Source organism: Dromiciops gliroides, chromosome 1 (assembly GCF_019393635.1).
Source record: "Dromiciops gliroides isolate mDroGli1 chromosome 1, mDroGli1.pri, whole genome shotgun sequence".
Classification (NCBI taxonomy): Eukaryota; Metazoa; Chordata; class Mammalia; order Microbiotheria; family Microbiotheriidae; genus Dromiciops; species Dromiciops gliroides.
Window position 1 is genome coordinate 501,938,115 of NC_057861.1, and position 26,358 is coordinate 501,964,472.

At 37.0% G+C, this 26,358-nt stretch overlaps 1 protein-coding gene across 2 annotated transcripts in view; it reads right to left on the reverse strand.

Moving 5' to 3' along the window:
* NFX1 (nuclear transcription factor, X-box binding 1) overlaps positions 1–26,358 on the reverse strand; it is a 73,914-nt gene that overhangs the window by 36,178 nt on the left and 11,378 nt on the right. For both annotated transcript variants that reach the window (XM_043977104.1, XM_043977103.1), the window contains exons 4-12: positions 25,803–25,880; positions 20,569–20,674; positions 15,878–15,949; positions 10,166–10,305; positions 8,929–9,028; positions 8,626–8,843; positions 6,335–6,432; positions 5,542–5,572; positions 1,767–1,849 (exon numbers count right to left, since the gene is read on the reverse strand). In XM_043977104.1, coding sequence (XP_043833039.1) covers positions 1,767–1,849; positions 5,542–5,572; positions 6,335–6,432; positions 8,626–8,843; positions 8,929–9,028; positions 10,166–10,305; positions 15,878–15,949; positions 20,569–20,674; positions 25,803–25,880 — 926 coding nt within the window. The remainder of the gene's footprint in view (positions 1–1,766; positions 1,850–5,541; positions 5,573–6,334; positions 6,433–8,625; positions 8,844–8,928; positions 9,029–10,165; positions 10,306–15,877; positions 15,950–20,568; positions 20,675–25,802; positions 25,881–26,358) is intronic.

Below are 26,358 nucleotides of genomic sequence, written 5' to 3' on the forward strand. Positions count from 1 at the left end.
TGTAAATGGGCTTTAAGTGCAAAAAAAGAAACAAGAAAACTCTATTTCTTATATAAAATCATTGAAGGCTTTAAAGAAATACTATATATTCAAAATGACTAAAATGGTAATGTTTTCATAATTGTACATGTATAACCTATATGATTGCTTACCACCACAGGGAGGGAGCAGGGGAGGGAGGGAAGGAGGGATAAAATTTGGAACTCAAAACTTTAAATAAAAATGTTTATTATTACATTGTAAAAAACAAAATACTATATATATATATAAATACTATATATTGTGGAGCACAAGTTGACTTGGTTATATGAGCTGGCCCTGGCTGGACAAGGGACAGCCAGGGGGGTGAGAAGCACTTAGTTCACCAAATATACATATAACAAATAAGCAATAAAGCAGAGCCACAGAAATTTTCAGGTAAGAAAATATCCAATAAAGGTCAAAGTGAATAACTGATAATTAGTAAATTGCTGCTCAGAGATCTCTGTCAAACAAGAGAAAGGTTTATTGTCTTCTCAGTTTATATTTGGGATATAATAGAGAACTCCCAAGACTTACAAAAACACTCTGGTAATTCACATGGACACCACCAGAAGGAACCTAGAAAGAACTCAAGATTACAAAGCCTTAAGTAAAGAACCACAGGGGCACAGTGTTTTCTTCACTGCCGGCCACAGAAGGTTATGGGACGCAGAAAGAAAAAATTTGTTTACGAAATAAACAAAGGTATCAGAGAATGAGACTTTTCATAGACTTCAGAGTCATAAAATGCTCCTGGCCATGGATGGAATATGCATACCAAAAATTTGTAAGACAATATCTGCCTGGTGTCTTGTACCCTTAATCAAGAAACATTTAAACCAAAGAGGATGGGGGAAGGAAAAAATTGCTTATGTACATCCACTAAGCTAGATACAATAGAGGGTAGTTATAACAATAATATGCAAGAAAGTAAATTTGATCTCGAGCAGCTAGATGGCAGAGTGGATAGCGTGCCAGACCTGGAATCAGGAAGACTCATTTTCCTTAGTTCAAACCTGGCCTCAAACACCTCCTAGCTGTGTGACCCTGGGCAAGCCACTTAACCCTGTTTGCCTCAGTATCTCAACTGTAAAATGAGCTAGAGAAGGAAATGGCAAAACCATTCCAGTATCTTTACCAAGAAAACCCTAAACGGGCTCATGAAGAATCAGACAAAACAGAAATGTCTCAACTACAAAAACAAAATTTGATCTCAAAGGTTTCACCAAGGGGCAGCTAGGTGGCGCAGTGAATAGAGCACCAGCCCTGGATTCAGGAGGACCTGAGTTCAAATCTGACCTCAGACACTTGACACTTACTAGCTGTGTGACCCTGGGCAAGTCACTTAACCCCCATTGCCCTGCAAAAAAAACCCAACAAAACAAAACAAAAAAAAAGGTTTCACCAAGACCTGGTAGGATCAAAACCATGCTGGAATGTAACCCTATATGGGTACATCTTATGCAAAAGATAAAAGGGGAAGGATAGATTTGCAGAGGCATGATTTGGCTTCACCTGCTTTCCTGACTACTTTCTTGTGTTGTCTACCCTCCCCCCCCCCCATTCTAAATTCCTTGAGGGAAGGGACCATCTTTATATTTTTATTAATTATATCCCCAGTACCAAGTACAGTGCCTGGCACATAGTAGGTGCTTAATAAATGTTTACTGGAATGCATTGTAATGAATATAGGGTATAGCATCCTAGTAAAATGTTTACTGTACTTAAAAATTATGTAAACTTACCACACAGCATATTTCGTTACATTTGTGACGTCCACATAATCGTTTCTTGTTACATCGCTTGTCACACAAAAATGTAGCATCAGCTATTGTCAAATTAAAAAGAAAAAAGTCACTTATTAATATTTAAAATGTTACAATTGAGAAGTGATTAACATTGTTATATATATGTACATGTACATGTATATGTATATGTATATAGGCCAGCACTATAGCAAATCATCATGGGGTAATGGATGGAGTCCTGAACTTGGGAGTCTGGAAGACCTGGGCTTAAATCCAATTTCTGATATTTACTAGCTACTGTGACACTGGCTAGGTCACCTAATTGCCCTGAGCCTCACCTGTGAAATGAGGGTATTGGTCTAGATGCTCTCTAAGTTTCCATGTCTAAATCTACAACCCTGCGATTGTCTCTTTCTATGCCCTTTTCCTACAATCCTAGTGGCTACCACCAAATGTTTAATAATAATAATATAATAGTTATATTTACCATTAATAATTATAGCTAACATTTACCTAACACTTACTATGTGCCAGACACATAAGTGCTTTGCAATTATTACTTCATTTGATTCTTACAACAACCCTGAGAGGTAGGTGCTATTTTTATCATCTCAATTTTACAGATGAGGAAACTGAGGCAAATAACAGTTAAATGACTTGTCCACGATCACGTAACTAGTAAGTATCTGAGGTCAGGTCTTCTTGACTCCAAGCCTGGCACTCTACCTACTGTACCACCAGGTTCATCACCGGGTCCATGTTTATTATGGGTAATGTCCAGAAAATAGCCTCTCAAGCTGTGGAAGCTAAAAACACAAGTCTAATATGTTTTTTATATGAAATATCTTTCTATTATGACAAACAATAGCCCTCACCCCACAAAATCTTACTCTGATATCTCATGGTGGCTTGGAGGTGGCCCTGGGTGCTAAAGGCTATGTCAAAAGAACAGAGGCCCTGGCAGGTCTGCCATCCCAGAAAGATTTTAAATATGGCCAATGAAGATCGGCCTTATTAAGTACAAAGAGTCTCATCATCTGTAGGCTGACTGCTTAGTGATTAATTATTTGGCTCTAGAAACTCATTAAACAAACACAAAATGGCCCTTAGTCCTATTCAACCCTCTTCCACTTCAGCAAAGACAGTAGGAGAGAACTGCAAGAATCACAGCTTTTGGACCTTCTGCAATTTTAATTTGACTGTTGATACTATAATTGTGAGACATCTGTCTACCAACCAACAAATGAACATACTATGAGTGGAACTAAATATTATCAATATTGACATTCCCACTATCCATGAAACTAGAAGAGAGACGCTGCATCTCAATGGAAAGACAGCTTACACATGTTACTTGGAGTGGCAAAGGAAGTAATGGACAATTGGTTTTATCCTATGTCCAAAGACAACAAGAAATGTTATCTCATGGGATATTTGGTCATTTCATATTGTAATAGTGATAGGAATTTGCAAACAAGACCACTACAAAAATAATTAAAGCCTATTCACTCACTGACACTGGATGCTAAGAATGAAGAGGTACAGAACTTGTTAAGACCCTCCTCACAATTAAATCAACACAAGATGACTGCCTGAAGAGAAGGCAGACTACTCAGCCCCATGTACTTAATCCCAGCAAAACCCTCTAGTTCATACCAGATTGAATAACAACCAAGAAATATAAGGAGAAACTATAGTCATCTCTCTTTACTCTCCCCCTTCCCTTGCTAAGGATAACATAAGAGGTTAGCCAGAAACTCAAAGACTGCTTAGTAAGGCCAGGGCACCTCCAACCCCTAGTGAAGAACACCAGGCTATCAGCATAACCAGAAACTGACTAGAGATAGGCATAATCTGTAAGGCTAAGTGTCCTGAGGTAGTAAGAACAAAAGGTTTAAGAGAAAGTCCCAGGATGGGGGCCTCATAAATGCAGGGGAGAAAGGCAATGATGATTGACTAGTGTACAGTGATTAGACCAAAGCATCCCAGGCACTCCCAAGGTCCCTAAAACTTTGCTTTATGAAGCCAGAGAAGGTCCTAAAATCCAGCCCATATTATTGTGCTGTGGGAAATGATGAGCAGGATGATTTTGGAAAAACCTGGAAAAACTTATATGAACTGATGTATAGTGAAGTGAGCAGAACCAGGAGAACACTGTGCACAGTGACAGCATTAGTGCTCTATGAACAAATGTGAATGACTTTACTCTCAGCAATACAATGATCCAAGACAATCCCAAAGAACTAATAAAAAAGCATACTATCCACCTCCAGAGAAAGAACTGATACTGAATGAACACAGACTGAAACATGCTACTTTGCATTTTCTTCTTTTTTTTTTTACTTGAGTCTTTTTATATAAAATTACTAATATGGTAATGTTTTACATAATTGCATATGTATAACCTATATCTGATTGCTCACCACCTCAGGGAGGGGGGAAGGTAGGGAATGAGAGAGGGATAGAATTTGGAACCTAAAAATCCAGCCCTCTGACCTTCAAAGATCCAGGAGGGGACTAATTCTGGGAGGTAGGAAGCCAGCAAAGAAACCTAGGTGAACCAAGGAGAGACCAAGCAGAACTGTCTACCTGATTCAAAAGTAGAGCCTGGCAATAGCGGAAAGCTCCAGTTTGGGACATAAAGGTGGGGAGCTGAATAAATCAAAGAAAACCTCAACTAGTATAAAAAATTATTGTAAATCTAAAGATCCCCCAAAGGAAAATATAACTGTCACAACTCCAAGCAATGACTCAGAAGAAGAAATGGATTTTCCATAACAACTACATGAACCTAGAAGAAATGGATCAAGGGATAAAAAATAAAATAAAATAAACGCTGTAGAGGAAATAATTGGAAGAATAATTTATAAGTGAGTGTGGTAAACTTCACCCAAGTGACAGAACCTCTGGAAAATAGAATAGACCGAATAGAAATCAATTTTCTCTAGGAGACAGCAATAAATAATAGAAAAAAATCAAAAGATTGAAAAAATAGAAGAAAATATAAACTATATGATATTAAAAAAAAATTGACCTGGAAAACAGGTAAACGATAGATAATTAAAGTCAGACTCCCTGAAAAACATTTTTTGAAACCATGCTATTTTTTAAAAGCCTCAACACTATATTTTACAAAATTAGAAATAAAAACTACCCAGATCAATAAGAACCAGAGAGCAAAGTAAAGATAGTATCTACCAATAACTTCCTCAAAGAAACCCGAAACAGAAAAAATCTCAGGAATATAATGGCCAAAATCCAGAGTTCCTGAGCACACACATATATGCATAGACATACATACACACACACACAGATTATAATTAATTGATTAATTGATTGAAAGCATCTAGTTCACTGTAAAGACTTAAGTGAACTGATGCTGAGTGAAGTGAGAAGAAACAGGAGAACACTGTACACAGTAACAGCAACATTGTGTGATGATCAACTGTGATAGACTTAACTCTTTTCAGCAATACAATGATCTAAGACAATTCCAAAAGACTCATGATGGAAAATGCTCTCCACATCCAGAGAAAGAACTGATGGAGTCTGAATGCAGAGTGAAGCATGCTATTTTCACTTTATTTTTTTCCCCTTTTGGTTTGTTTCTTCAGGCACAAAATATTTTGTTCATCTAAAATTTTAATTATTGATATTGACCATATTGATCCATAATGATACTTATTCTGAATATTCTCTGGACTTAAAAGAATTTTCCTGCCCACTTCCTGGCTGCAGTTAGGTAGTAAAGGTGTTTCATTATATTATTTACCTTCTGTTTTGAGACTAGCACATGGCAGCTCCTAGAAAAAAAGAAATAATCATTATTGAGTCATATTTGAAACAAAATAACTATAATACTAAATATTTTATCTATATATGAACTATCAATTAACAAGAACATAGATTAAGAACAAGAAAATAAGCAAAAAAGAAAAAAGCCTCTAAGTGGTCAGTATAGACATTACAAAATTCATGTAATTTATTAACAATATCTATCATTTATATATGACACTTTAAAGCTTACAAAAAACTTTTTGTCTGTGGGTCAAGGCTCTCTTGTAAGGTAAGAAGTATTATTACCTTTTTGCACATCATAAAGAAACTGAGGTTTGGAGAGGTTAACTGGCTTGCCTATGATCACACAGCTGGTAAATGTCAGAGGTAGGATCCAAACCCAGGTCTTTTTGACTCTGCACCCTAGCTACTAGGCCATGAGATTCCCCTTTAGATTAATCTAATAACACTTTAGACATACTTTCAAAAACAAGTTTATTTTTCTGATAGCTTATAGCAAATTTTAAAAAGTAGTGAAAAGTGGAGGAAGGCTGTTTTAGGCATTTAACTTCAAGATAGATCCTTAAAACCCAAATCCTATTCCTCTTTGACACTGTTAAAAATTAATTAATGAGTTTATGGCATGAGTCAAAGTAGCTCATGTTCAGTTCAGCTTATTGGATACCTAAAAAACTCTATTTGGAAAATAAGAAAGTCTTCATTACCCTGATTCAATGATTAAAAACTTATCTACAGAAATAATTTGAAACTAGTATTTTTGAATTTACCTTTGTTCTGAAAGTACATCTACAGGAAATAACAGATGTGCGAGAACAAGGTCCACATTCTCCTTCATGGCAGAGGTTTTCACATGTATGAATGAAATCTAAAAAAAAATTTTTAATCTCACGTTAAAACATTTTAACTATTAGTTCAGCTATCCAGCTATTACTTATAGAAGCCCTGATTTTTTTTTAAAAATGAAAAAGAAAAGATAATACCTCTTCCCTCACAGTAGCACAGGGATTATTAGAAAATAATACTATCTTCACTGTCAGATGCAGTAACTTTATCGAGAAGGTTTCATGGGGGAAGGATACAACATAAAGACAAAGGAAATAAATAAAACATTAAAAATAAAATAAATACTACCTATGTGACCCTAAGACAATCCCTTTCTCTTACAGGGCCTCAGTTCTCATATCTGTAAAATGAGAGCAGGACTAGAAGACCTCTAAGGTCTCTTCTAGCTCTAAATCTACAATTTTACAATCCCATAAAATAATAATCCCCCTAACCCTTGCTCCACAACTTAAAAAAAAAAATTCTATTCATGTACTCCCAAATTTATTCACCTATTTCCATGCCAAACCTGCTCTATTTCTTTATCGGGATGACACGCAAAGAAGAGTGTGGACAACACCCCCAATTCAGTTTCTCCCACCTCCCTGGGAAAAGTCCCAGAGCCATGTGGGCTTTTGTTCAAGTCCAAGGCTCTATTTCTGATTTCCCTTCCATCATGATACTTTATCCCCAGCAGACTTATGAGTTAAATGTTGTTTCTTTTAATTTCAGCCTTCTATGAATTTACTGCAACCTGGTAAAGCATTGTTCAAGCCTCACAATCAACCCAGGCATTACCAGCCAAACAGATATAGAGTGTCTTGTAATGGTCAGAGCAGTGCGACAAACTAAAAGGGCTACTATATGAGGGAGAATGCTCTATCACTGGTAGAGTCAAGCCAAGGTTGGCAACCACTTAACAGAAATATTCTTTTTGAGGTGCTAGAACTGTCTATGGCACTGGGGAGGGACCTCCCTCTTTCCCTCCCTGCTCAGGACAAAATGCAAACAAAAACTTACATAACCTACAAATCCAAGTAAGTGAGGGCCGAACAAAGTTGTACTGTATGTATTTACTCACATAATTATCTATTGAACAGCTGAGCTATTCTCCTCTCCAGAAATGTACTGATCTAAAAAATATTTGAGTAAGACCTTAAGAGGATGTCAAAGTACAACCTGGCCCGATTCCTGTCTCCTAAGTATTGAAATTATCGAAAGGATCCAGAAAAAAATTTAAAGAAATAGTCTCACATCTGCCTTTCACTATAACTTTCAATATTTCTAATATTACCATTACTACTACTAATAGAGTTAGGGACAAGGAGTAGACCTGTGATTTGATTGCTACAGGGAAGGCTCAAGTGAGGAAACGCCCTCTGCCAATGCAGATCAGCTTTTCTACAATCCAGAGTCTTAATGAATTAACCAGAGAAACATCAGTTGAAGTGATCTATTCAAGGTCACACAGCCAGTGGGACTAATGGTGGCCCTCAAACCCAGCTCCTTCTGGCTTCTCTCTCCATTGTACCACACATAGCATTTTACAGTGTCTCAGAGACACTGAAGAGGCATCAATAAAACCTGACAAAAAAAAGACTGAATAATGGAATTCAATGTTTTCTCAATAAGTATTTATTATCAAAGTTTACCAGTGATGTGCTATAAACTCTCAAACTTTGACCTTTTCCATTATGGCATCTCTCACTAGCTCTATGAGACCCAGTAATCCTTTGTCTATCTTTTCTATGATTTCCAGAACACAGACTATATCAACCTTTACTCCAACAATCTTTTTACAGTATGTCTGCTGGAATCAGAATAGCCACAGCTTAGCTATATCTGGGATTTAGATTTGTTCAGAAGATATCCAAAGCCATTTTGCCCAAAATCCAATTATATTTAACCTTCTAAAACACTAATTATCCAAGGAAACTTGAAGTCTCATAGTCAGAAGAGCTTATAACAACGTTGCCTGCTGAGAGAAATTATAGTTCCACCTGCAAAATTATCACAGCATAATGACTCGATTTTATAGGTAAAATATCTGTGAATAAAAAAGGGAATTTACTGAATAAATGGGATACACCTGTGTATGTTTGGAAAGAAAATGGTACTCCTGACAATTTCTTTCAAATACGTATAGAAACATCTTATCTACTAAAATGTAATATTCCACTTGGATTTTTCACATTGTAACATAAACCTTTAAAGATAATGAATTTCATTTAGTTACCAAAGGAGCCACAAGACAGAGGTTTGCCACATATTTTTCCACATGATGGTATAGGATCCAAACATGTTTTACGTTCAACACATCCAAGTTCTAGTAATTTGCTAAGAGGAGTCTGACCACAAGGGCAAGTTTGCACTAACTGTGGAAGTCGTGGACACAATTGGCAGGCCTGAGGGTGGCATAACTGTGAACACGTATGGTTTCCACATTTCAATTTCCTGTTAAGAAAAACAATAGAATATTACATGACTATTTATAAGCTACAATCTTACTGTTTATATTTAAGATGAAATAAAGCCTTACTTGCCACATGTCTTTAAACAGCTGAAATCTCCAAATCCATCAGACTGTCCCATATCGGTTCCACATAATACATCTTGGGAAGTGGCCCCACAGTAGCACACTTTAAGAAAATAATTTCAAAAATAAGTTCTAACACAACAAGCATAACAAAAACAAACTTTTAAAAAGGAGATGCAGAAAATCTGAAATTACCCAGAAGAACACACAAAAAATACTTATTGGCGTTTTGTTACAGTGGAATCTATAAAGAGTTCTTGCATAGGACAAGTTTGTCTTAGTCACCTATGTTTTTAAGGAGTTCATCACTGGAAATATACTGTAAGTTGGAGAAAAGGTATACTGGTAGACAAAGTTCCTTATTGGCCACTTCCTACAATGATGAATTCACTAGCCCAGTTAAAGAAAAAATTGCTGACAATACTAAATGGACCATTATATGATATTTTCATTAATACTAGAGTTCTCAAGGATAGCATTATATTAAGAGGCTAATGGATCTTTCTAAAATAAAAAGTTCTAATCATGTTATTACGGTAACAAATATACTAAAGTTTTCTGATGTAATATCTTATTCATTTGTATTACACTAACTCAGAATTTTAGATTGGTGCATGGGAATTTCCAATGAGTAAAAAATGTATTGCTCCTATTTGCATGTTATACAACATGAATCCAGTCTAAAATTATTGCTTTTTTTATGCGAGCTAAAGGCTCAAGAAATTAAGGGCTCAGCTTTCTGCATCTAGCAATTAGTTTCTTTCATGTTAAAGGACTTGTGCTCCTGATAACATTGCAATATTATATAGTTATATGTTTCTACTGGGAATTATCTGTTCCATCAATGTATCTACCTTTTCAATCTAGCTTACTTGGCAAAAAGTACATGAACCTGACAAGTTCTGTTCCTAAATATATTTTTTAAATTTCAATATACAAATTGCAATGACAATTTATAAGTCCTTTTAAAGAAAAAAAATCTGACTTAGGGCCTTTAGAACTTAAAAAAAAACTTTTTTGTTTCATTCTTTGTGTTTAATAAAGAAAAAGTGCAGATGCTATTAGATTTAAAATATGATAAAAATAAGTCATGAATACCACTTAAAGGATAAATAATAGACTTAACTCTGTTTTCTAATCCTTACAAATTTTTGACAGAAAGTAATGGAAAAACCATGATTATGTGTCATTCTCAGAAAATTACATGATTATAAGATAGTAAGAGAATAAAAACACTTACCTTGACGTACTATAAGATGACATGGCTGGCATTCACCTGCATGGCACAGTTCAGCACAGTTGTGCTTACCACAATTCAGAATATTGCCACACACATTAGAACAGTGAATTGAGCTGGACTGACCACAGCGAACTGAATGGCTGTGGACATACGAAACGTCACATTAGCAAATATCTCACTTCTGATTAATAACACTTAAAAATCACAAAGTCCATTTTGACCTTATTTTAGTATAAGGTGTAAGATGTTGGTCTATGCCTAATTTCTGCCATACTATCTCCCAGTTTTCCCAGCAGTTTTTGGAAGATAGTATGGCAGAAATTAGGCATAGATCAACATCTTACACCTTATACTAAAATAAGGTCAAAATGGATATATGATTTAGATATAAGAGGTGATACCATAGGTAAATTAGGAGAGAAAGGAATAGTCTTTCAGATCTTTGGAAAGGAAAACAGTCTATGATCAAACAAGAGATAGAGAATATTAGAAAATGCAAAATGGATGATTTTGATTACATTAAATTAAAAAATTTTTGTACAAACAGAAGCAATGCATCCAAAATTAGAAGGGAGGAAGAAAGCTGGGAAACAATTTTTATGGCCAGTACTTCTGATAAAGGCCTCATTTCTAAAATATATAGGGAACTAAATCAAATTTATAAGAATCCAAGTCATTCCCCAATTGAGAAATGGTCAAAGGATATGAACAGGCAATTTTCTGATGAAGAAACCAAAGCTATCTATTCCCATATGAAAAAATGCTCTAAATCTCTAATGATTAGAGAGATGCAAATTAAAACAACTCTGAGGTACCACCTGACACCTATCAGATTGGCTAAAATGACAAAAAAGGAAAATAGTAAATGATGGAGAAGCTGTGGAAAAATTGGAACACTAATGCATTGTTGGTGGAGCTGTGAACTGATCCAGCCATTCTGGAGAGCAATTTGGAATTATGCCCAAAGGGCTATAAAGCTGTGCATACCCTTTGACCCAGCAATACCACTTTGTGGTCTTTTTCCCAAAGAGATCATGAAAAGGGGAGAGGGACCCACATGTACAAAAATATTTATAGCTGCTCTTTACGTGGTGGCAAGGAATTGGAAGTTGAGGGGGTGCCCATCAATTGGGGAATGGCTGGACAAGTTGTGGTATATGAATGCAATGGAATACTATTGTGCTGTAAGAAACGATGAGCAGGAGGAGTTCAGAGAAACCTGGAGGGTCATGCATGGGCTGGTGATGAGTGAGATGAGCAGAACCAGAAGAACATTGTACACAGTATCATCAACATTGTGTGTTGATCTACTGTGATGGACTACATTCTTCTCACCAATGCAATGGTACAGAAGAGTTCCAGGGAACTCATGATAGAAAAGGATCTCCAAATCCAGGGAAAAAAAAAAGAACTGTGGAGTAGATGCTGAATGAACCATACTATTTCTTTTGTTTTTGGTGCTGTTGTTTTCCTATTTTGAGGTTTTTCATCATTGCTCTGATTTTTCTTTTATAACATGACTAATGCAGAAATATGTTTAATGTTATTATGTATATATATAACCTATATCAGATTACCTGCTGTCTAGGGGAGGGAGGAGGGAGGGAGAAAAATCTGAAATTGGAAAGCTTGTATAGACAAAAGTTGAGAACTATCTTTACATGTAACAGGAAAAAAATAAAATAATTTATTAAAAAAAAAGTCACAAAGTCATGTAGCATTTACAAAAAACTTTAGAGTCTCTCTTCCTAATCCTGTCTTTAGCATCCTGGATGTGTCTCTGTTTCTCTCCTTTCCACCTTACCCTATCTATTATATCTCACTATTCAACTGAAAGGATCAGCCGATCACAGATAAAGAGCCGAAAGGAACCTCAGAGTTCATCCACTCTAAGACTGAGAGATTATAAGTGACATACAACACAATGATGCAGGGTCTCTAATAGCTAACACAGAACTTTTCCCCACAGCACCAACTACCTCTTGGTGAACATATACAATGTTGTTGTGTGTTTTTTTAATGCACTTTATTTACCAAATATTTATTGCGCTTACAAAATTATGCCTTCCCCTATGCTTCATGGTAACCCTGGTAACTCAGCATCCCAAAATGGGAAGCCACTAGAATGTAGAAGGTGGCAAACATGTAGGTTAAGCAGTTTTTCAAGCCTCAGTTCTCAAGGAAACCTGTGATGAGTGTGAATCATGGAACATCAGGATCTGAAGCCTCAAATGTGCGAGTGACCTAAGGGTTACCAGAAGAAAGATCCATTATGGGGGAAAGCAAGCAGCAGCCTGTTCTAACAAGGAGATATGTGTGAAAAGTGGCCTAAAGTAAGTCAAGGAGATGTATGAGTAGAAAAGGAAGTTGGCTAGTCACATGGCAGTAATGAAAGGCACCAAATGGACAGCCTGAAGGCTTCTCCTAAGACATTAAGAGAACAAGGATGTTGGGTGGCTCCTCTTTGGAAGATTATAAAACTATATGGATAAGAAGCCCAGAAAAAGTATGAAGAATGGGACTGGCTCTGGTTAAGGGAAAGACAATGTATGTGTGTTACTGACTTGACAGTCACCTAAAATTGCAGCATGAACTGGCTGCTAAAAGGGATAATGAAGCCACATTAATAGCATTCTTTCCACAAAAAGGAAAGTAAGACTACCACTGTATCCTGTGATGGTCAAACTAGATATATAACATTATTTTTCAGGTCTAGAAGCCACATTATAGGAGGCATGCTGATAAACTGTGTCTGGGAGACCCGTAGCAAGGGGCTTAAAATGATACCATATGAGGAATGGTTGAAGGAATTAGGGATATTAAGCCTGAAGAAGAGAAGTCTTAAAGGAAATTTAATAGTTGGCTTCTACTACCTGAAGAAATACAATGTGGAAAGGTGATTTAATCTCTTTGGTTCTAGAAAAATGAACTAGGGCCAACGGGTAGAAATTACAAGGAAGCAGATTTCAGCTCAACATAAAAGTACAGCTCCCTAACAATTAGAGTTGTCAGAAAAAGATGCATTTCTTCATAAATACATTCTCCCACCAATGGAGGTGTTTAAGTAGAAGCTGGACAACCTGGCAAAGATATTGTAGTGCACAGTTGCTAAGAGATGGACTACTTAAATCCAAATGCCCCTTCTAATTCTCAGACTTTCTGATTCTTCAGAGAAGAGTCCTCTTAAAATAATAACAACTCTGTAAATCAATTTGTTTCATAAGTTTGGATTTTTGTTTATCAGGTTTGCTTAAATTAAGTCACATGTATTTAAAATATCTTGTGTGAAAGTGGAGACAATATGGTACAGGGAATAGAGAAGTTTCAGAGAAGTCCTGGGTTCAAGTCTAACCTCTGATATACTGGCTGAGTGACACTAGGCAAGTCAATTAGCCTCTCAGTGCACAATTCTCTTAAGACTCTAAGTGGCAGAGAAGGTGCTGACCTGTATTGCTACAAGGAATTTCCATATCAAGAAATTCCCTGTATCAGTGAAATCACTAGTTGCCTTGATCCCTGTCACCCTGTAGCAAGTTCTGTAGTAAACTGTTCCTTAAGCCAGTTCAAATTCTTCAGGCTCAAAGAATGGAGGTGTCTGTGGAGGCTCCTCTGTTATATAGACACTGGTGGCACCTCATCCTTCTTACTCAGTTTGGAGTCAATCAAGTTTCTTTGGGATATACAACCCTTGAGAAAAGTGGGGCAATGAAAGAGCCAGGATGGTGAGTGCCAACTGGATGCTGCTTGCATGAACTAGCCCAGAGACTGCCCAGATACTTTAGCTCATGCCATCTTCACAGGACGATCTAACCTCCCTTGGGAACTATCTGTGATTCCCCTTTTATAAAGAATTCCCTCTTTCATGTAATATGTAAGGATGTTATTTTATGTAATGCTTCTATAACATATAAGTCCTAGGAGGATGCCTGAGGCCCACAAAGGTTAAATGACTCACTGAGTTTCAAAGAACTAGTGCATGTAAATGCTCAGAATGGCTATTCAAGGGTTTAATTATTCTTTTACTACTTCTTCTTTTTTTTTTTTTTTGGCGAGGCAATGGGGGTTAAGTGACTTGCCCAGAGTCACACAGCTAGTAAGTGTCAAGTGTCTGAGGCCGGATTTGAACTCAGGTACTCCTGAATCCAGGGCCAGTGCTTTATCCACTGCGCCACCTAGCTGCCCCCATTCTTTTACTTGTTATAGATCTAAACAAAATACACTCACCCCAACAAAGTTAATAAAGATACGTATCCTTAGAAATCTCAAAGATATGGTCAATTAAATCTGTTACAGAGGTTGCTGGATTAAATTTATTTAGACCAGGATCATGGGGCTGTATCCTTTTATTGAATAAAGAGTAAACTGTCTTTTGAATGTGCTTGAAGTCCTTTGGGCCTTCACATGATTTAATAATGTGCCTTATAGCTAATATCTCTTAAGTGCTTAATGTTTATTGATGGGGGGAAAAAAAGCACAGCAAACTGTACCTGTGTCCATGTTTTTGTTACAGTCAACTGATGGCTGATTAAAGATAACAGTTTCATGGAAAAAGAACTGGATTTGGACTTGGAAGACCTGAGATTAAGACCAAACTCTGCCATTTACTTAGATAAGTCACATATCTAAGACTATTTCTTCATCTGTAAAATGCAGATCATAATTGTACTGCTCACCCACAAGATTGCTGAGTGAGATGATATAATCAGAAAATATCATATAAATGTGAGTTATGAGCATAGCAAAATGATCTTTCATCCTGGCAATATTTCATTCTCAGAGTCAACTGCTACTGGTTTGTTTGTTTGGAGTTTTTTTGGTTGTTGTTTTTTGTTTTATTTTGGCTTTGGCAGGGCAATGGGGGTTAAGTGATTTGCCCAGGGTCACACAGCTAGTAAGTGTCAAATGTCTGAGGCCAGATTTGAACTCAGGTCCTCCTGAATCCAGGGCTGGTGCTTTATCCACTGTGCCACCTAGCTGCCCCCTACTGGTATTTTTTTCAAACACCTAGGGCATTGTAAAAATTACTGCCTATGAATAGTATGCAGTATGGTCTTGGAGGAAAAATGCACTACTTGAAGTCAAAGTCTGGAAGATCTGGGTTCAAAACTTTCTCTGTTACTTAACAGCTAGGGACAAGCCATTTAACGTCTCTGAGCCTCCAGTAAGGTATTCTCCGGTTATAGGTATAGTGTTGGAGGCAATTCCCAAACCAAAAGTTCCTATACCTACAAAATCACAGTCCCTAGACATACTCAAGTGATTTGTAAACAAGAGTGTCAAAACATAAAAATAGACCAATTTACTATGTATGGATATTGTGGGTACATTTCCCCATATATTTTTGCTGGCTTACTAAAGCAGTACTCAAAACATCCTAGAAAATCCAATGTACTTTTAAGTAAAGTGAAGGGGCAGTTAGGTGGTGCAGTAGATAAAGCACCAGCCCTGGATTCAGGAAGACCTGAGTTCAAATCCAGCCTCAGACACTTGACACTTACTAGCTGTGTGACCCTGGGCAAATCACTCAACCCTCATTGCCCTGCCCAAACCCCCCCCCAAAAAAACAAAAAGGAGAGTGAAACAAGTAAGCAATTTACTTTTTATAATCAGACAGCCCTTGTGATCTATTATATTTTAGTATGTAGCTTAAATTCACAAGTAGAGATTAACACAAAAATAATTTTTTTCTATAAAGCAAAATTGTAATCTCACCTCGTTCGTCCACATTCACATGTCTTAGTCATAAATGCAGGGCACGATGGGCAAGGTCCTGGATGGCAAAGACTTAAACAGAAATATTTCAATGAACAAAGGATTATACTGATAGTTAATTCAATTACAAGCTCCATATGTTCTAATATAAAGAGTGACATAGCAAATCACATTTACTATTTAAAGGGTTTGATCAGAATTAGTCTACGTCTCTTGATTCCTATTTAAACAAGAAATGCATCATCAATATTACAGAGGTCCATAATCATAAAAACAGACTCTCTCTCACCCTTCCAGGTCATCACTGAAGCACTTTAGGTATACTCAGAGTTGGGTTCACTTTATATAACACAAAACCCCTTACAGACCCAACAAATGGGCTGTTACCAAAGATTCAAAGACAAAAAAGGGGAGGATTAATAGTTGAGTTACAATACTGGTCAATAACAGATGGGTTACAGTGGGAGAAAATGGCTCAAGGGAAGAGACTGTTTTGTGGTATAATGCCAAAATTTTGACCTCTAGCTTTACTATTTTACATACAGGATGTAATATTAAAATAATGCTTTTTAAAGTTAATATTCCCAAACTCAAACATTCAAAGAAGTGCTATCTCCTTCAAAGTAGGAACCATCAAGAGGTTACCTATGTATTATAATTATTCCAAACACATTTTTAAAATTGATCTTTACATATTTTTCTGAACATCCTTCATCTGAGACAAGCTTTGTCCTTTGACAGTAGCTTTGATTTTCATAAACAGGTCAAAGGTGCCAAGTTCATCTAACAGAGTGATCAAGTGGGATGTGCCCCTTTTTTGCTTAAAAATATGATGTGCCACTAAAAATTAATTCACTGCTGCCAAACAAAGCCAAAATTTCAGAAGATAAAGACAGATTTGAAGAAGGAAGGGCAGAGTGGGGGAGGGGACAGACAGAAGCAAATCCCTTTTGAAGAGTGATAGGATGAAAGAAGATGGATAATAGAATAAATATCATGGGGAAGGGAATAAGATGGAAGGGAAACAGTTAACAATAGTAATCATGAAAAAGAGAAAAGGGGGAAAAGTTGTACAAAAAATATCTATAGCAATTCTTGGGGGAGGCTAAGAATGGAGAATCAAGGGAATGTCCATCAATTGAGGAATGATGGAAAAAGCTGTGCTATATGATTGTAGTGGAATGGTCTTGTGCTACAGGAAATGACAAACAGGATGATCCCCGAAAAACCTGGAAAGACTAATGAACATCGATGTATAGTGAAGTGAGCAGAGCTGGAAGGACATTGTGCGTGGTGACAGCAGTATTGTTCAATGAGCAATTGTGAAAGACAACCACTCTCAGCAGTGCAATGATCCAAGACAATCCTAAGGAACTAATGAGGAAGCTTACTATGCACCCCTATAGAAAGAATTGATAAAAAGATCACTTGTAGATTGTATATATATAACCTAGTTGCGATCTTGTGGAGGGGGGGAGAAAAATTTGGAACTCTAAATCTTATGAAAATGAATGTTGAAAAGTACCCTTACATGTAACTGGAAAATAAAATAAATTTTTATTGCTGAAAAAAAAAACACAAAACACAGATTTGAGAAGTGAGCAGCTAATTAAGAAGCTGGTTTCTGAGTGTGGGACTTGTTCTAGAGCAGGGGTTCTTAAGCATTTTTGTGTCATGGACCCCTCTGGAAGTCTGGTAAAGCCTATGGACCACTTCTAAGAACAGTGTTTTTAAAGGCATAATATGAAATAAATAGGATTACAGAGAAAACTAATTATATTAAAATATAGTCATCAAAATATTTTTTCCCCAAAAAAGTTTACAGGGTTAAGAACTTCTGTTCCAGACCAATATAGAAATGGCAGGCTTCTGGCTAAAGATGAAGTATACCTAAAAATATATTTGCCTGGTATCTTGAAAATCTAATTAAAAGGGCTTTAAACTAAAAAGGAAGGAGGAGAGAAAAAACTTCCCACATATATCCAAGTCAGATACCATAGAGACTGGTACAATGTAAGAAGAATACCAATATAGATCCCAAGAAGTTCACAGGAAACAAATCCAAGAAAAGAAACAAAAATAAAATCCATGTCGATATACAAAATGCACAAAGTATGAGTAACAAACAAGACAAACTAAAAATCCTGACAATGGGAAGCAAGTCTGATCTCACAGCTACCCCTGAGACTTTCTGGGATAGGACTCATCACTGATGGGTATCCCTTTTTCCAACAGAACAAGATGGGTAAAAAAGGAGAAGTAGCAACACTGTATATTTAGATGAAAGATTAATGTGAGGGAATTGAGGAAACCAGAAAGGGGAAGAAAGGTATAGAACATCTGACAGATAAAAGTGGTAGAAAGAGAAGTAGTCGTTATCAGAGCATACTACACATCACTTTGATAAAAGAAGAAAAAGATGTATGAGGAACAGATTGTTATAAGACTGGTACAGAATTAGAGCATAATAGAAACAGGGGACTAACTATCAAGAAAAATGCTGGCGCTCCCTGTCTAAAGCACAAAAGCAAATAATGTTTTCATTTGCTTTATTAATACTTTCCTCCTTCAAAAAGCAGAGGAACCACTGAAGTGAACTTTTAAATCAGATCCTTATTAAGAAGGATGAATCAGATGCTATGTTGGAAATAGTGAGAACCTAGGATGATAGTGGCCACTCCATTTTAGAATTTGTAAGAACAGAGCAAGCTAGTCACAGACTGACATGCAACCTAAATTTTAGGAAAGCAGATTTCAAAGGCTATAGAAAAATAGGGTAGGATGCAATGGACTAAAATTCTATAGAGGAGATCATCCCAGGAAGGGAAACTCTCAAGAATGCCATTATGAAAACACAAAGAAAAACAATTCCATGAGAAAAAGGGGCAGCTCTTTAAAGAGAATGAAGTCTATATATGGGAAACTAGCCAACCAATTTAGATTTCTGAAAGACACATATAAAGGTGGGGGCCAGGAAAATAAAGACATTAGGGTGGCAATGTCTCATAATAAGAGATTCAGGAACGCTGAAGTCCACAATGTCTTGGAGTTGGTGAAGAAAGCTAAGGAAAAAGGGTTTTTCCAAAAAGATTACTATGGGGAAAAAGAAGGATTGAAGCAAGGACAGGAAGCAGTACTGCTCACTGGAGAGGAGATGATGGGAAATGGATGGAATGGAAAAAAGAAGGAGCTGCCTGACCCTTATTTTGCTTCTGTTTTCTCTGCCAAGGAGAATGACCTTTGCACTGAAGAGAGAACAAAAGGGGCTAATAGAGAATTGATACCCAAGATGGGTAAGGAGAGAAGCAGAGAACAGCCCTAGATGAATTCACAATCTCAGGATCAGAAAATCACATCTTTGGGTTATGAAAGTCCCTGAAGATGTGACCACTGAGCAAATGTAATCACTTGGGGCAATCTTTCAAAGATTCTGGAGGATGAGGGTAAACAGCTAGTAAAGATGGAGATAGGTAGGGTTACAGTCAAGCCCATCTCCATTAAAAACCCAAACAATACAGCAAAAATTTTAAAGGGTGTCCGATCAAACAAGGATCAAAACCAAAGACAAACACTAGCAAGTTTCTTCATCCACTCCAGAGCTGCACAAGACAGTTAGATGCTCATGGGCCTCAAGCTAATGCAATCTCTAGTAAAGGGCCTAAAACCAATGGGAATTTAGTCCCCACCTGTCAGAAACCGAGTAGGAGACAAAATCAGTTCTCAATATGAATCAGAAACAGAAATAGGATAGAAGTACTTAATCAACAAACACATATTAAATACCTATTTGCTGGGCACTGGGAATACAAGGAAAAGAGTGAAATAATTCCTATTCAAAAGCAGCTCATGCTGGGGAAGGAAGTGATAGAAGCATTAGTTTGAAACCTGGACCACTCCTGATACTGTGTGACTGAAGCAAGAGATCAAGGACAAAAGTGGGCCAGACATACCCATTAGTGCTCCAAGAGAACTGAAACCAGCTGGGTGTCCAGTATCCAGCTCAGGACCTATCAGGTCTGCATTAGGAGACAAAGCAAACTCCCGACTGGATAGGAGACAAAGATAGGGTACGGGCTCGTGTTCATGTTAAGAACACAGAGGCAGAAGACAGGGAGGTAGGTAGGTAGTGCCTGAGTCTCTGGAACAAGCCACACCCTTCCAGGACTATGGTGGGGCAGTTACAGAAGCATCTAGACTACAGTCTAGACCAAGGGACCTAAGCAACTCCAGGGCCTAGCAACTCCATCATCCAAGTGTGTAAGAGGGAGCAAAACCTGGCCCTAGAACAAAGTTCCAATCCAGGAACCAAGGCTAGAAACATGAGTTAACATGAGAAAACAAACTACAAAAAAGGAAAACCATATTAAGAAAAGCCCAAGAGGTAAACCCAGAAGAGAATAACTCCACGATAAATATTAAGTAGAGTCTCAGAAGAAAGAATATCCTGGTTCTAGGGACTCCAAGAGTGGCTGAAAGAAATACAGCAAAATAATGACTGGTACTGCTGGAGAAGGGCAAATGTTCTGATTTTTTCTGAAAAAGAACAGAGTCTGCAAGCCAAAAGTCAGTTACTTAGCAAAAGCAGATTTCTATTTCTGCTACCAATTAAATATTAATAAGACACAAGGATCTAAGATTAACAACCATAAATATTCCTTAATCTTCTTTAGAGTTCTATAATTTAAACTTACAGGTTACATGAATGTGGACAGTCCTGGCCAGGCTGCTTCCTTCTACAAACCTCACCACAACTATGTGGTATTTCATTTCTGTTCCATTCAGGATTCTTTACTTTACCTAAAACATATCAGATCATAAAATAAATTGTAGAAACTTAAACTAACACTTTCATTTTTAGAATTACAAGCAATTATAGAAATAATATCAAGAACAAGTATTGACTTTCATTGATTAAAAAATTTTTGCACTTAAAATTCAAAAACATCGTTGAATGTAATTATATTAATTAAATAAAGTCTACTGACCAGGTCAAGATGTATTTATTCATGCAACAGTCATCTCTGAATATTGGTTATATTTGATTTAAAAACTTAAAATAGTGTTTAATTTGTATTTTTTTACCTCCCACATCCTTTTCCTACATGCTTCACTACCAGTCTTATTTACCCTAGGATCACAGATCTAGAGCTAGAAAAGTTTTTGGAGGCTATCTAGTTTACTCCTTCCTCAGGATTTTACAGAAAAAGAAACTGAGGCCTAGTGACTTGGTCAAGGTCACACAACTTCAGAGGAGGGATCTACATTGAAGGGGTCTAACTCTATAGTCAATGCTCTTTCCACTGCAACATGCTTCCTAAAAACAGGACTAGTGTGGAGACATGTCACAGAAAGGAGAAAGGCATACGTTTTCAGGAAATGAAACATCTAATTAAGGGAGAAGCAGGAAAATAGAAAACATAGAAAGGAAATACACCCTCCATGAAAGTCGGATGACTATTTGGGGACTGAAAAACTAGAAACAGAAAAATTTTCTTGCATGAAAGTAACATGTCAGACAAATACAACTTATTTTACAATTTGATTTATCAATTATTTATTGGGCAAATGATGTACTTGTACTAGTCAATTTCAAGGAGATGAAAATCCCCATAGTTCTTGTCCTCATAGAGCTTACAATCTTGTATGGGAATAGATGACCCTTCTTTTGTAATATCAACAACTTGGTATTTTCTTGATTAGAATTACTACAGTGGTCCCCTGAATAATCAGTCTCCCTGCCTCCAGTCTGTCTTTGATCTAAATTTAGGTACATAGTGTTGCCAGGTAAATCTTCCTAAAGCACCAATGTGATTTTTATTCCTTTTTTCACAAGTCTTCAATGGATCCCCACTGCTAATAGAGCAAGGCTTCTTAATCTGGGATCTATAAATTTGTTTTAAAAAATATTTTGATAATTGTATTTCAATATAACTGGTTTCCTTTGTAATCCTATGTATTTTAGGCATGTAAAGACATAATTTTGACAAGAGGTTCATAACCTTTAACAAACTGTCAAAAGGGATCTATAATAAAGAAAAGGTTAAGAACTCCTGGTATAAAAGTAGAATTGAAGGTACAAGAGACTTACATTGAAATCATGTCTATATAACTTAGTAGTAAATCCATGAGTGTGATTTATCCTCTGTGAGTCTCAGTTTCCTCATCTATAAAATGGATACTTAACTCAAGGGGTACTGTGAAAATCAAGTATATAAACTGCTATTTTTTTCTACCATAGATAAATGTAAAGTCTTATAACTGGGTTGAAAAATCCAACTTCACAAATCTAAGATAAAGGCCTGGCTAGATAACAATCCACCTAAAAAACAGTTGGAATTTCAGTGGACTATAAAATTTTAACATAAGTCAATAGTGTGATATGGCAGACAAAAAAGTTAATGAGGTTTTTTATTTTGTTTGTTTTTTTGGTGAGGCAATTGGGGTTAAGTGACTTGCCCAGGGTCACACAGCTAGTATGTGTCAAGTGTCTGAGGCTGGATTTGAACTCAGGTCCTCCTGAATCCAGGGTCAGTGCTCTATCCACTGCGCCACCTAGCTGCCCCAGTTAATGAGGTTTTAAGCTGTACTGAAAGGAGTAATGTATAGAAGTGGGAATGTGAAAGTCCTACTAAACTCTGCCCTGACCAGTTTATATTTTGGGTCTGTATCTTCTTTTACAACATGACTAATATGGTAATATGTTTTGCATCATTGAACATGTACAACCTTGATCAAATTGCTTACTGTCTCAAGGAGGGGGGAAATGAGAAAGAGAAAAAGTGAATATTAAAAACTGTCATTACATGTAATTGAAGAAAAACAATATATTATTTAAAAAAGAAAGTTAGGATAAAATAGAATACAGATAAAACAAAAGATAGAAGATACTGATGCAAGAAAGAAACGTTTATCAGTGAAACATTTAAAAAATATAGAGAAGAAAGTTCAAAAAAGGATGCTGAGAAGCAAAGGAATATTGGTATTACCATGTCCAATTTAATATATACTCTAAAAAACTAGCTATCATAGAGATTCACTGTTTTGTATATGATCCCTTTTTGCTGCTCTTATTTGTATACAGAAATGTCTGTGTTTATCAAAATCATAAAAAAAAGAAAGAAAATTTCAAAATGGAATTGAACTGGGGGCAGCTAGATGGCACAGTGGATAAGAGTACTGGCCCTAGGGGGCAGCCAAGTGGCACAGTGGATAAAGCACTGGCCCTGGATTCAGGAGGATCTGAGTTCAAATTCGACCTCAGATATTTGACACTTATTAGCTGTATGAACCTGGGCAAGTCACTTAACCCTCATTGCCTCACCAAAAAAATTAAAAAAAAAAAAAGAGTACTGGCCCTGGATTCAGGAGGACCTGAGTTCAAATCTGGCCTCAAACACTTGACACTCACTAGCTGTGTGACCCTGGGCAAGTGACAACCCCCATTGCCGACTCCCCCCCCAAAATGGAATCGAACTTTTGACAAGTGACCCAATGAAAAGCATCATTTGAGGAAGATTAATCTGGCAGCTGCAGACATGAAAAGAAGCAGTGTAATGGGAAATGAGGCAGCAAAGGCAATACCACTCTCCTAGGCAAAAATTAAAAGGAAATGCTGGTTTGGTGGGAGTAGTAAGAGAAGAGCACAAAGAAGAAGACAACAAATTTAGTTTTAGATATGCTGAGGTTGGATTTCTAGTGGGAAATCCAAATGAGGGAGTCTAGCACACAGATAAAAATATGCACCTGGAGCTTGGGTGAGAGGTTAGAATTGAAGTCAATATTTGGAAGCGAAGGTTGATGCCATGATAGCTGATGAGATTAAAGAGCAAAGATTAAAAAAAGGAAAGAACAGAAAACTTTGAGAAACACCAATATTTAGTAGCAGGAAGAGGAGCCAACAGAGACAAAGGAATACACAAGTCAGAAACAAGCTGAAAACAAGGGTGAGTAATGGGATTGAAAGTCAAAGGAGCAGAGGTTTTCATGGAGTGGTCTTTAGTATCAAGTGTTACAGAAAGGTCAAGGATAAAATTGGAAAAAGACGCCAATTGCATTAGCAATTAAGTGAACCATGAAAAAGCAGCTTCAATAGAATGAACAGAGGAGAAGCCAAATTATAAGGAGTTTATGTAGAAGAGGCAACATTAGACATGAAATGGTATGGTAGTTCAAAATGTTGGGAGGTTTTTGTTTTTTTAATTTTTAAAATTTTTTTAGTGAGGCAATGGGGGTTAAGTGACTTGCCCAGGGTCACACAGCTAGTACGTGTCAAGTGTCTGAGGCTGGATTTGAACTCGGGTACTCCTGATTGCAGGGCCGGTGCTCTATCCACTATGCCACCTAGCTACCCAGGGAGGTTTTTAAGAGTGACCTGAGGAGGGCGGCTAGGTGGCGCAGTGGATAAAGCACCAGCCCTGCAATCAGGAGTACCCGAGTTCAAATCCAGCCTCAGACACTTGACACTTACTAGCTGTGTGACCCTGGGCAAGTCATTTAACCCCCATTGCCTTGAAAAAATAAATAAATGAATAGATGAATGAATGAATAAATAGGTGAATAAAATAAAAAGAGTGACCTGAACATGTATGTGGGCAGAAGTCAAAGAAGAGTGAACCTCGAAAAAAAGGGAGCTTTGTTCTCTTAGCAAAATTCAGGTAAGAGAAAAAGAGCCCCAAAGCATTTCTCAGTGGCAAGGCAACTTGGTGGAAGAGCCTAAATGTGATACATATCCTAAACACATTCTACAAATTAGGGACTCATTTGGATTGAGGAACTTCTTTTTTTAAATTTCTAGGAGCCCGGGGGCATATAGGTGGTGCAGTGGATAGAGCACCGGCCCTGGAGTCAGGAGTACCTGAATTCAAATCCGGCCTCAGACACTTAACACTTACTAGCTGTGTGACCCTGGGCAAGTCACTTAACCCCAATTGCCTTACCAAAAAAAAAAATTTCTAGGAGTCCGAGCTGGGCTATTAGCCAGGGGGGAATTATGGTAGTCAATTAGATTGCAGTCAATATAGCAGTCAGTAAGATGTCAACACATCTTTACCCTAATATACATTAGGTATCAGTTTGCTACATAGACTAGGTTTTTGTATTTACTTGCATTTCTATTTGGATCATAAACCAAAGCGGAACATATTCAAAACGAATCTTCTTTCCCGGACGAGCTCTTCCTCTCTGCTTTGCCATGAGTCAATGGGCACTCCCATTTTTTTTCTTTTAAACTTCTGTAGACCCCTCCATCCTCCCAACCCCAATATCTCCAGTATCAGCTCATGGCTAGCTTAGCCTACCAGCCTTTTAACAATCTCCCTGTTTGCAAATTCATTGGCATATCACCAGCAAAGTGATCTTCTTAAAAAGTCTTATTACATCCCTTTGCTGTTTGAAACCTTTCAGTTTCAAAACCATTAATAAACTTATTAGACCTAGTAATCAAGGTCTTTGATATCTATAGCCCATATATCTTTCCAGTTTTATCTCCTACTCTAGTCCTAATTTGTATTATAAATGTTTCAATCACATCAAGCTTCTTGCTATTCCTCAAATGCCCCTCAAATTTTCCTACCTCTATATCAGAGTGCTTTAACTTCAGGATATAGGCTAGCGCTGTGGGCAGACAAACCTGATCACCCCTAGAACCTCATTCAGGACTGTGCCAATGATTCACAATACAAATAGTATCCAGCAGGCACAGAAGTAACAGGTGCTTAATATCCAGAACTAATTAAAAACAAGCTTGGCCTGGTAGGGCCACTTCCTCATACTTTAGGTCCATTTTGAGAGAACCATAGGGATCCTAAAGAACAAAACAGTTAAATCCATAAAGCTTCCTTTGATTGGAAAAGTGAGGATACTGTCCTATAATCTGGGCTAGGAAAGTGGCTTAGGTGAAACTCAATCAAAAGTAATTAATACTTACCACAGAAACAAGTATATGTACTAGGAACTTGAGCTGAAACATTTTGACAAGCTGGACATCGCCAGCCTCTGTGAGCATCTGTCAAGGAAAATAGTAAGTAGAATGACTTTCTTTTCTTTCAAAAGGCACATTACAAATCACAAAACTAAAGTAGGACTAGTAAAAACAGTTTCCACATTAAGTAAGTCTGACATTTTAAGTATCAGTAACACATTAATATTTGTAAAGATGGTTACATTTATCTTTTGAGATATACAGTAAAAATGCAAAGTGTCAATCTCTACCTTTTTTTAAAAACTATCAAAGTAAAAAAAAAAGCAACCTATGGACGCCAAGGAACTAGGAAGAATGGGGATTGAATAAGGAGCCAGAAAAGTAAAATTCCACATTGGAGACCTACAGTTCAAACACCAGTTTTCTACACAAAAGTGAACAAACTGAGAAAAATCTTTTATGATAATGTTAATTATGATTAAGCATCCCAATAGAACAAAGGAATTCCAAAATTCCAGTAGATAGCTCACTTCTGTTGTGAATCTAGAGAGCTTTAACATTA